Raw genomic sequence first — 12,356 nt, forward strand, 5'->3', positions numbered from 1 at the left:
GTTAATTTCTAAGAAAATATAAGACCACAAACACCTGTTCCTGAAAAAAGCATCAGCAGAAAGGGTATAGGTGGGAAGGGGGCATCTGGCAAAGAACTGGGACTGCACAGGTGATCCAGTCTGAAGGCACTGGAGTCCACCCAGATGGGACCTGGAACACAATGGGCCCCGCCAGGCTAGGAAACAGCACCCAGCAGGAAGCAGCTTTCCCAGGAGGGCATTCAAAGGATAGGGGCTGGGGAGAACTAGCAAAAGGCTGGAGCAAAAGATCAGAGATGCCCTCTGGGAACTCACCTGAGACACCCAGGAGACTCAAGGAACTTGAGAAAAAACTGGCAGGGCCTGGGAGGTAAAGGTGACAAGGTGACAAGGCAGAGGAAGTTCTTCTGTGACTTCTGGTGAAAGCAGGGGCGGTTGGTGCTAACCTGGGGGTCGTGAAGAGAAAAGCAGCCAGCTGGCTAAATGCAGCCACCTCTCAGTATGGCATGACCTTGCTGGGTGCCCACCAAGGACACAGGCAGGAACATTCCTAGCCATGGACACCAGATGTATCTGTTGAGTCAAAGATGAAAAACTGCTGCTCATGAAAACACCTGCATGTGGGCTGGGCAATCAGAAAGAGACGCCCTCGTTCACTGGGCACTGCCCCTGTGCAGAACGAGATGCCTGTCCTCTGTGCACACAGCTCAGGGGAACAGGACTCCTGAAGGCACCTGTGGGAGGGCAGACCCAGAGAGAGAGGAGGGCTCACAGTGGCCGTCCAGGCCAGTTAATTCAGCTCAGCAAGGCCAGGATGTATCTTCTGCCATGCTTATCAGGTGACCCTGTGACTGCCAGTGGCCTCTCCAGGTTTGCAAGTCCCCCTCAGAATCCAAGATCTGTCACCTCATTTGAGATGTGGTGGGGGTGGGGACAACTGAACTCCAGGAAAACTGTTATCATAGTCTGTGCAAAGGTGACACAGATGAATTTCCAAATCCACGAGAAGCACACAACGGAAGACACAACCTGCCACACAGGGCTGTCCTTTCTTCAGGAGCTTCTACTCTCATCTGCATGTGTGTGGACTACAGACTTGGTCCAGACAATCACTGCTTGTGACAGAACTAATCCACAGGCATCATAAACTTGGTGGATGAAGGTGAATCCACTGGCTATGTTTGAGGTGGTGGGAATTTAGCATGGGCCACATGCCTGCACTGTCCTCGACACTCTGCATGCCTCATCTCACACAGATGTGTCTGGCTTCAGTTACCACTGGCCAGGCACGGGAAGGAAATAGGTGCAATTTTTACATTACATAAAATTTGAAGTATGAGTACCAAGAGTTAAGGAATCCAAAGATTTATTTGTAAACAGTAAGTATTTATTACTTACATAGGAATTTCTAAAACACATGCAGGGTGTGTAGGAGAAATAAAGGCTTGGAATTTAACTGTCAAAAGAGGCACAGTGGCTGCTATTGCAAGGACTTAATGCTGTTTTAAAAATGAGCGTGGAGCCCTGGCCAGTTGACTTGATTGGGTATTGTCCAGTACACCAAAGGGTTGTTGGTTCAACTTCCGATCAGGCACATGCCTGGGTTGTGGGTTTGATCCCTGGTAGGGCCCATGCAGGAGGTGTCTGATTGATGTTCCACTCTCACATCAATGTTTCTTTCTTCTCCTTCCTCACTCTCTAAAAATCTCTTTTAGTTGTTAACCCTCACCCGAGGATATTTTTTCCATTGATTTTTAGAGAGAGTGAAGGGGTTGGGGGGAGACAGCGAGAGAGAAACATCAATGTGAGAGAGATACATCGATTGGTTGCCTCCCACACGGCTTGCAAGTAAGGTACATGCTCTTGACCAGAATTGAACCCACAATCCTTCAGTCTTCAGGCCGACGCTCTATCCACTGAGCCAAACCAACCAGGGCTCCCTAAAAATCTTTTTTTTTAATGAGCTTGGTGCTCCATTTACTGGCAAAGTGGCAACCAATTGTTGGGCCACTTTCTAAAGACCAATATCATTTTTATCCCAAGTAGTTATTATAGTGACAGGTAAATAGTAAGTGCTCAAATATGTGTTCAGTAAAGTGGAGGAAAGGAATGCAACCCTATCCTCTTTCTTCAACACTGTGTGACAGTCTGACTGTGATCCCTGGTGTCCCTGGCTTCTCCCACATCTGAGTGCTATGGAACACTTGCTGTCCTGTCCAGACATCACAGCTACTCCACTTCTACTACCCTGAATCCTAATTCATTTAAACTCACATTAATTCATGGGAGTTATGCACTGATTCCATTAAGCAGAAATGCAGACGAGCTTCAAAATAGCTAAAAACATAAACACTGTGGCAGAGGAAACAATCCACCAAGACACTCCTCTTTCCAATCCCCCAAAAGACCACTGATCTCTAAATGCCGTAGTCCATCAAGGGCCAAAGGTATATTTAAAGAAGGCAGCAACCTGTGAGTAGCACCCAAATTGTGCAACCATCTGATGCACTTTTGTATTCTAAATCCACTCAATGAGAGAAGGGAGCCCCGCATTGTGGTGTGCCAGAACAATTTACACCATTCACTGCCAACACCTTCAGTTTGACACCCTGGTCTTTTATGGTTAATTAGAATTCCAATAGGGTACACATCAAGCACACATTTCTAATTCATCTAATCTGGTAAAAAATGACCTTGGCTCTTCAAGTGATGGAATAAAAGTCACTTTCTCTTAACTAAAGCCTCCTGATATTTTATTTCAAGAACATGTTAACTGTGAAAAATAGAGATTAAATACAGGTTGAACTGAAATACATTCTTGAAATAACTGCATAATTGAGACCCAGTTTCATCATGCTCCAGCAAGCAAGTGGGTCTGAAAGGCTGGATGCAGGAGCCATTGGCTGTGACTGTGCTCAGTTCAAGCATACCGAGCAGTGTGATCTCGACAGTTGTCCACAAGCTGCTGTGCCTGGCAAATGGAGGAGCTGCACCCTGCTTTCAGGAGAGCCTTCAACCGCTGTATCAGCAACTGAGTGCCATTATTCTCCCCCACTGCCTTTTTAAAGACAGTTTATAGCTTAGACATTTCACTTTAATGAAGCTCAGAGCAATCAATAACAAAGATAAAACTTGGAAGTAATTTTAAAGGTGAAACAAACAGGTTCAAACACTTGGCTTACATGCACATTAATGCTCAACAACCCAGTCACAATAATAAAGGCCGACTTTGATTGTAAAGACAAAGCATTGTATGAGATTACACACACACACACACACACCGAGATATACATCCACACACACACATCCACACTCACACATCCAGACATACATACACACACACATATCGAGACATACATACACACACGCACACACTCCCACACCCCCCCACTTACGCATACACACATCCAGACATATGAACTCACACACACACACACACACACACACACACATCCACATCCAGACACACCACACACATCTCACACACACATCACACATACACATGCATACACGCATACACACACACCAACAAACACATACATAAACACATTCGCACGCACATGCACACACGTGCACACATTCACACATTCACACAAATCTACACACACATACACATACACACACCAACACACACACACATCCACATATACACATCCGCACACACATTCACACACACACACACACACACCCTTCTGCTAGGATACCATATAAATGAACCCACTAGCAGGAAGGTGGGCCCTGTGAAGTGTGCTTCATTGGTGATAAGAGAATTCCAGATTTCTTTATCATTACAGCACTGATATGACGGCTGCTTATGTGTGCTGGGCACTGCATGTACATTACCTCCTTCATCCAGTGAAGCAGGAGGGGTCTCTAGCTCTCTGATAAGAAAGCTCAGAACAGCTAAACCCTTTGCCCAGGGGCACGTGATGAGGAAGTGTGGAACTCCAGACTGAAACTGCCTGTGCTGGGACTCCCAACCCCTGTGCCACTTTGGCCACCCACCAAGTCCCACCCCTTGCCCTCCTTCCTCACAGGGACCTGCGAAGCCCAGGGACCTTCCCTGCCTGCAGCCACATGCACGGGGGAGGCCCAACCTGTGTCCCAAGTCCCTGACTGAGCTGCTGCTCATCCTGGCACCAGCCTGGGATGCGACCCTGACCTCTGAGGTGTGAGAGGAAGTGTGTGAGGGTGGCCACCAACTTGGAGAGTGAACACCAGGGAAAGCAACCCTCCTTTCCCTGCTGGTGCTGTTCTCTTGAGGACATGATGCCTGAACCATTACATCTATCTCAAGACCCAGTGGGTGTGGCTAAGGGTGAGACCCACATGGTTGCAGAGCAGAAGGATGGACGAGTATGCATTCCTAAGGACAGATGGCACCACCTGACAAGCCACCTGCCCACTGCCACCCACACGGGTGGCTCACATCGCCTGCACAGGGCTGCCTGTGACTTGCCCTCAGAGCCGTAACTGGTATGATGCTCCTTCCTTGGGACCTGAGGCTCGCAGCCTGGGTTTGTAAGATGGCAGCCTCCCACTGGAAGAGCATCTGCAGCCCTGGGGCAGACTGTATCCACGAGGGTTGGTGCAGCTTAAGTTTGGGAACTTGGTCTCTAATTAACTGTGGTATAGACTGAGAGAAGGACTCTAACCACAAATCCAGTTAGCCAGTCAATCTGAAGTCTCTTTCAAATATATCCTTAGTAATTGTTTGCCCCTGAGGAGGAAACCCTGAGGGCCTCAGCTTCCGCACCAATGTGACTAGCTACTGGATGAGCTAAAAAATGGATGAGATACACTTACTTAAATGATATATACTCAACCACTGGCACACAGCAGGAACCCAGTGAAGACCTGGCCCACAGGAGGCACTCAGTTAGATTATTCACTAACTGCCACAAGTTGAAACACAACACTGGTGTGTCAGAAGTGTTGTTTCCACCCCCAGGGGCCTTTTGAAAACAAGACTATGAGGGACTTTGTTGTGACTCATCTGTCATGTCTCCAAAGGCTGGTGTCTGCCTCTTGTCATCACAATGACCACAGTCAGCCAGCTGTCTGTCATCCTGTGAGTTGTCTGGCTTTTGGTGAAGGCTTCCAGGCACTGAGCCTCTTACTCTAGAGTCCTCATTGCATCCAAGACCAAACATAGCACAACACCAGACAGCCAAGCAGAAGAGAAAGGGCAAGGATAGAGCCTGAGAACACCTCCTGACCCATCACTTCCTGGCTCTCTGTCACTTTGTCCCTATATCAATTCCTAAAGGTCTGCAAGTAGTAACTGTCACCCACTTAACAGGATTATGGTGACCTTTTTATTTTAAACTAGAGGCCTGGTGTATGAAATTCGTGCACTCCAGGGGGCCCCTCAGCTCAGCCTGTGCCCTCTCACAATCTGGGACCGCTGGCTCCTAACCACTTGCCTGCCTGCCTGCCTGATCACCCCTAACCACTTGCCTGCCTTACTGATTGCCCCACACTGCCTCTGCCTGCCTGCCTGATCACCCCTAACCACTATGCCTGCCTGCATGATCGCCCCTAACCACTCTGCCTGCCTGCCTGATCACCCTTAACCACTTGCCTGCCTGACTGATTGCCCCTAACCACCTCTGCCTGCCTGATCGCCCCTAACCACTCTGTCTGCCTGCCTGATCGCCCCTAATTGCTCATCTGCCTGCCTGATTGCCCCTAACCGCCTCTGCCTCAGCGCCCCCGCCCCCCAGCTTCGTCCAGAAGGAGGTCCAGGAGGTCATTTGGCTATCCGGTCTAATTAGCATATTACACTTTTATTATTATAGATGTTAAGAAGTAGTCTTGAATTTGGAACCCCACAAAACCCATTTAGGAAGACACGTCGCCCATAAACTTCTCCATCAATGCTGGTTAAAGGTGTTAAAGGGGTCACCTTATAAAACAAAAAACAAAACAAAAAACAAACTGGCTGAGAAATATAGCTCATATTTTAGCTATTGCAATGCTTAGTGCTGTTCAAACAGGACTTTTTAAAGATTACTCTATTAAGTAACACGTAATGACAACTATTGCAAACAGGCAAATGAAGAGACCAACAGTCCCAACCTTAGGCAATGGGTACTTGTAACTTGGTATAAAATTTCCAGGGCCTGCATAATTAACTGATTGGAAATGAACCTCCTCTCAGATGGCTCAGGTGAAAGGGAGAGGCTCTGCTAACCAGGTCAGGATTTCATCTGACTCTGATAACCAAAACCCTGATGAAAAAGATGCCAGAAAAGATGCCGGGGGTGGGGGGTGAGGGGGGAGAAAGGGGTGGGGACATGGGACTATTTCATGAACCAAACAGGAATGAGTACATTTTATACATGACTCATTCCCAATGTCTACCTGTAACTAAATTAATAAATAATCTAAGCAGATATTTGTTTATTTACATACCTAAAAAGTTTACATATCCCAATTGGTCAACTGGTCCAAAAGAAGGTTTGAGGGGCTTCTCATTGGGAAAATAGGGAACTGTCTTATATTTAGTCACCTGCTACTGAGGCATATATAGTATTTGCTGAATAATGAGTGCCCATCTAATTAAGAAACACAGCCACATCCAGCATTCAGCTTCGCTATGAGCAAGTCCAATGGAGAGTAAAGTACTGAAAGCCTATTTGGAAGTAGTTTTCAGCTGAAGTAGTGAAGTGTATAGGCTTGCTTAATGTACAACACTCCATGCAGGACTTCTGCTTGCCCAAGAAGACTTCCACTGATTGTAAAAAATCGGTGAGTAAAAAACTTTACTTTTTCCTCTCTGAAGGTGATCAAATATAAGATTAGATTTCATTCAGACTCTTAGTCCTTATGAGGTGGGCCTGCAAAGAAGAAAGGACTGGAGGTCACACTTAGTTAACACAACAAACTAAAGAAAAAAAAATATGATCAAATGCTCCCTAGAGCTCAGGAAGCATAAACATACACTGAGAGCTACATGTGCCTATAAAGTCAATCAATAACCCCAAAATCTGCTCAGCAAAATATTAACCTCCTGATCCTAAGTGGCATTACTAAAAGTTCAGCTTCTTGACACATTTTTTTTTAATTCTACAAATGCCACCACAGAGTTCAAAGAACTGAGGTTACCTCCTAACCTCCTGATCAAAGGCAATTCCCATAAGATGAACTGGGAGGATATCTTAAACATATGGTCATCAATGTTTTACTAGAAGCATCACTCCAAATATTGTTTACTTCTCTGACCTTTAATTTGATACCTAGATAACAACAGCAAGGGCAGAAAGAAAATGTTGGAAAATATGCAACAACACCTGTAACTGGATTTAATCACAATCAAAATCAAAGAAAAACTTAATTTCTCTTCAGCAGTGATCCCAAGTATAAATATGCCTTGACGATTCCTGACCATCCATTCTTCCTGATGACCAGGAAGTATGGCAAAGCAAACATCTAATTCACAGAGCAAAGTATGGTAAAGCAAAGTATGCCATACAACCCTAAAGCTCACCGTCCCAGGGTTTAAGTTCCTCACCTCAGAGATGCTGCAGTACTGAGTGACTCAGGTGGTAGCATTTTCCCACATCTCAATATTATACACATTAGAAGGATTATTTAAGTAGTTCATGCACCACCAACTCCTTAAATGGTCAAAAGTACAGGAATACGGTTGTGTTCTCTAAAATGAATAATCGCAATAGATTGAGAATGTACTTTTTTCCCCTTTAAGTGGGCTTTTCTATATTTAAAGAAAATATAAAACGTGACTATATAAAACTTGTTTCTCACACCAACATCCCGTGGGCTATCTACCCCCCCCCAAAAAAAAAAAAAAAAACAGTTCCCCAGGTGGCAGAGGGTGTGAAATTACACATTCTAAGTAGCCTTTGAAACCAAATCACTGAAACCCTCAAGATAAGGCCTTTGACTGAAACAGAAGCAGTGGGTGCTGTACAATGTAGCTGCACACACAAAAAACCTCCAGGACCCTGGGAATGCAGCCCTGCCTAAGACCCAGGAGAGGACCAGGGCTTCCAACAGACAGGAGTCCAAGAAAAGATGGGCCAAACACCCCTCCCATCTGCAGGATAACCTCTTCCCTCCTGTTAAACAGTTTGCACTTTGTGTTCTACCAACCCTGGACACACACTTCCCTCTGCCCAATCCTCCCTGGCCAGACAAGCAGGCAGGAGGCCCAGTCTTCCCAGGAACCAGGACCTGGAAAACATTAAGCACGAACTTTACCCAGGCAGGTGGAGGTGTGCAGAAGGATAGTCTGGAGGTCTAGAGAAAGGTTTTTTCTGGAAAGGTGGAAAAGGAGCAAAGTTTAAGAGGGGGTGGAAGGGGGGACAGCCCCAGCCAGCAGAGGGAATAGAGGTGACCCAGGGACAAGAAGACCTGCCCACCCCCTGGGAGGATGGGATGTTGGCACTCCTATGAACATGTAACAAGTTCCCCTGGGAGCACGTGGCACCACAGAGCAAGCGCAGATGGTGGGAAAGGAATTCTAAGGGAGAGGATGGAAGGAAGGCAGGTGCATACAAGAAGTTCAGAGGAAAGAGGGTAGATTGCGGGGAGGGGGGAAGAGACGGTGTCCAAAAATTGGCAAGTGGAACTTGAAGGGTTACATTCACGGGGTCCTTGGAGAAAAGTAAGTTAGAGAAAGAACAAGAAGGAGAAGGTCACTGTAGAGCCACCTCTGTTCTCCCCAGCCCCTCACCACTGCTCCCCACACCTGCAGGGACACGGGGAGACACACACACACACACACACACACACACCCTGGCGCCGAGAAGGCTACCCACCTTTGCCAGGGGCGCGTTCCTGCTGGTTGTCAGCTCGCGCTGACTGCCAACCTCCAAAGGGAAAACTGGTGAGCCCGGGGCTCTGCCCATCGCGCGGCCCCTGCCACCCGCGACCTCGGAGGCCGCCCCCGAGCCGGGGCCAGAGCGCACAGGAGGGCTGCCTCCAGGGCTGGCGCCAGCTCGGGGCCTCTGGCGTATGCCATCCAGCAGGCGCACCAGCAGGATGTTGGCAGGCAGCTCGTCCACGCCGCAGCCTACCAGGATGCGGCACTCTGGGCAGCGCAGCTCGTGGCGCGAACACAGGATGCTCTCCAGACAGCGGCGACAGAAGGTATGCTGACACGGCAGCACCTTGGCCGTGGTGTCCAACCGCTCCAGGCACACGGAACACTCTAGCAGGTCCAGCAGTGACGACTCATCCATGTCCTCGCCCACCGCCGCGGCCGTGGCTGTCGCCGGCTGCCAACACCACCGCTCGCCCGGCCTGTCGTCGTCGCCCTCGCTCTGCGCAGCAGCGGCAGCCGCCTTGGACGCGCATAGCCTGGACTCTCCGAGAAGCATGGGGGAGGCGCCGGCGGCGGCCGCGCGCAGCTGTCTAGGTCCCAGGGCCGGAGGCGGGCCCACTGCCGGCAGCGGGCATCAGGATGGCGCCAAGGCGGCCGCCGGGCAGCCGGGCTCCGCCAGAACTGCCTCCACACCGGCTGGTGGCCCGAGGCTGCAGCCGCCGCGGTGCAGAGTGGCACGCCGACCGGCCTGCGTGGCCGAGGCAGGAACTGGAGTTCCGCACCCCGCGAGTCAACTCCGGGTCAATGGAGCCTACCTGTCCTTTGGAACGCGACGGCCGCAGCTAATGGCTACACCATTGCCGCGGCTTGTCCGCCCCGCGCAGTGCTCCAGGGGAGCCGCCGGGACCGTCACGCAGCGGGCTCTGCGCTCCAAAAGGCCTCCTGGGGCCAGAAGCCCCGCGACAGGAAGTGAGGGGAGCTGCCGGTCGGATCCCAGGGGGGCAGCGTGCGCGCCGCTGCTGAGCCGCACTGCCCCCGCGGCGCTCCATGCGCCCTGGGCCCGCCCGCGACTCGCTACCCACAGTGAGTTCAGCCGGACACGTTCTCTTCCTCGACCGCAAGCACGTGCGCGGGGAACGCGCGAGGGTCACGGTCACTGAGGGGCATGGGAAAGGAGATGCCTCGTCCGCTGGACCTCCCTTCGCACAGGCGCACGCTGGCGAGGATTCCTGCCTCCTGGGCTCCCTGGAACTCCGAGCCTGCCCAGCTGCGAGGCTTGACCTTGTCCCCTCCCAAAGTCTTCCCTTCGGCTTTCCGTGAGCCTCGGGCAGGGATGTTTCCTCCCAACGCAGCTGCGAAGGGGAAAGTTTGGTAGGTGTTATCTCGACCGCCTTCGCCAGCGCTGGCGAGCAGCTTGGGGACGCAGCCAACACCGGGCATCCACCTCGACAACTCCCGGAGCTCTCCTGGTCGGTCTCCTTTTCAGATGGCCGCAGCAGTGACAACCCAGGAGCTGTGGGCGTGTGGGTGAGGGGACGCCCCGCAAAGCAGGAAGGGAAGGCGTTTGGGTTGGCTTGGGTGTCCAGGGTCGGTGCCGGCTCCTCCAGGCGGCTGCTGGCTCTCTCCGGAGTCGCGGTCGGAGGCTGGCGCCACTGCCCGCCAGACCCACACCCTCGAGCAGGTCACCGGCCTCCGCGCCTCCCCCACACACCCGCGCGGCTAGCGTAGTGCGGGGGACCCAGCGCCGTCTCCTGAACCCCGCTGCAAAATCTCCTGGGCTGGAGCATAGGAGAGGAAATCTGCGTTCTCCTTCCCCACTCCCCCGCTTCTGCCAGCGTCAGAGAAACGGAAGTACGTAGGGAGGACCCTGAGCATCAGGGAAGTTTGGCGGTGGGCTGCAGACGCTGTCAAGATTCCCTGCAGTGCGCTGCCCCCTAGTGGCCGCTGTGTGCTCATTCGCGGCCCAACACAAACCCTGGTCAATTGGGTGGCCCTACAAAGCCAGGTTGTTGCCAGAGCCAATGTCAAAAGAGGCATTCAGGTCCCGCCTAGCAGTCAGACTAACCTGTGGTTTGTGAAGTTAAGGGAGAAAATAATATTTGCTAAGGCTTAAATGCCAAGAACATGCCTATGAATTATCTTATACTAGAGGCCCAGTGCACAAAATCGTACACCGGCGGGGTTCCTAGGCTGCAATCAGAGCCATCTTCTGCCTGCTTGCCAGTCCCCAGTCCCAACCCAACACCACCCCGGTTCCCCCGTGGCTCCCCGTTGGCCATCCAGCGATCAGAGCCTGTGAGTTGGGTGGAGGGGCCAAGAGGTGGTCAATGCACCTCATAGCGACTAGTCGATCCCAGTCGTTACACCGTTATGGGATAATATATTATATTATCCTTTTATTATATAGGATAATAAAAGGCTAATATACAAATCGAGCAAACCGGGGCCACTGGTTGCTATGATGCACACAGACCCCAGAGGGCAGATGCTCAATGCAGGAGTTGCCCCCTGGTGGTCAGTGCACTCCCACAGGGGGAGCAGCACTCAGCCAGAAGCCAGGCTCACGGCTGGCAAGCACAGCAGTGGGGGCAGGAGCTTCTCTCCCTCGGCAGCAGTGCTAAGGATGTCTGCTTGCAGGGAGAGGGCCTAAGCCATCATTCGGACATCCCCCGAGGGCTCCGGGACTGCGAGAGGGGGCAGGCCAGGCTGAGGGACCCTCCAGAGTGCATAAATTTTGTGCACTGGGCCTCTAGTTTTATATAATCCTCTAAACAGCCCTGTGAGATAATTATTTTAACCTCATTGTACATGTGAGAAAGGTGAACCTTATAGTTATGAAATCATGGAGGCTGAATTTTGTTAGTTTTGGTATCTCCAGAACCTAATGCATAGAAAAGATCACATACCATTAGAATGTGAGATCCCTATAAGCTACATAATTTACACTAATATCTCCAGTGCCTAGGACAGTGCCTGGGCACATAGTAGGCTCTCAATAAATACTTGATGAATTAATGAAAAAGTTCTCAGAATCATCCATCACCTAGTGGTGATTTGAACACTCAAATCTTAGCATCTCAATTCCAGGTCTCCTGAACACATATCAGGATACCAGTTCCTGGAAACTTTGCTACTGATGGCAGCAAGAGACCTTCCCAAGATGCTTTGTGGACATCCCACAGAGTGTAGATTTCTGTATGTATTGTTCACATCAGCACAGGCAACTGTGTGAGACAGAATGCATCACAGCACTGCCTGGCCAGCTGGAACCTGGGAGCAGACTTCCCGAGAGGCCCAGAAAAAGGGAATGAACATCCCAGAGCACAGAAATGCCTTCACATTCTATCTTCACTTATTGACTGGCTCAGGAATAGCAAAGGGAAATTTTCCAAAAGATCTGTTGGCAGAAAAACGACACCAGGTTTCAACCTCAGTTCAGCAGCCTCAGTCCTTGAGTTTTGGATGAGAGAAGAATTCAGAGCCATGACTTCAATTATAAGAGAAATTTATTTAGAAAGTCACAGAGGTAGAAGTGATCCATAGAAGAAATGGGCTCAGGAAACAGTTTACAGAAAAATAAGGGCCT

The 12,356-nt window shown here is 50.3% G+C and overlaps 1 protein-coding gene across 1 annotated transcript in view; it reads right to left on the reverse strand.

Annotated features, from left to right (window-relative positions):
• The window catches only part of SH3RF3 (SH3 domain containing ring finger 3), a 281,575-nt gene extending 270,930 nt beyond the window's left edge, over positions 1-10,645 (reverse strand). Inside the window, exon 1 of the mRNA XM_036351738.1 lies at positions 8,766-10,645. Coding sequence (XP_036207631.1) covers positions 8,766-9,326 — 561 coding nt within the window. The 5' untranslated portion in view covers positions 9,327-10,645. The remainder of the gene's footprint in view (positions 1-8,765) is intronic.
• Positions 10,646-12,356: the final 1,711 nt, after the last annotated feature.

The sequence above is a fragment of the Myotis myotis genome, unplaced genomic scaffold (assembly GCF_014108235.1).
Source record: "Myotis myotis isolate mMyoMyo1 unplaced genomic scaffold, mMyoMyo1.p scaffold_m19_p_2, whole genome shotgun sequence".
Lineage (NCBI taxonomy): Eukaryota > Metazoa > Chordata > Mammalia > Chiroptera > Vespertilionidae > Myotis > Myotis myotis.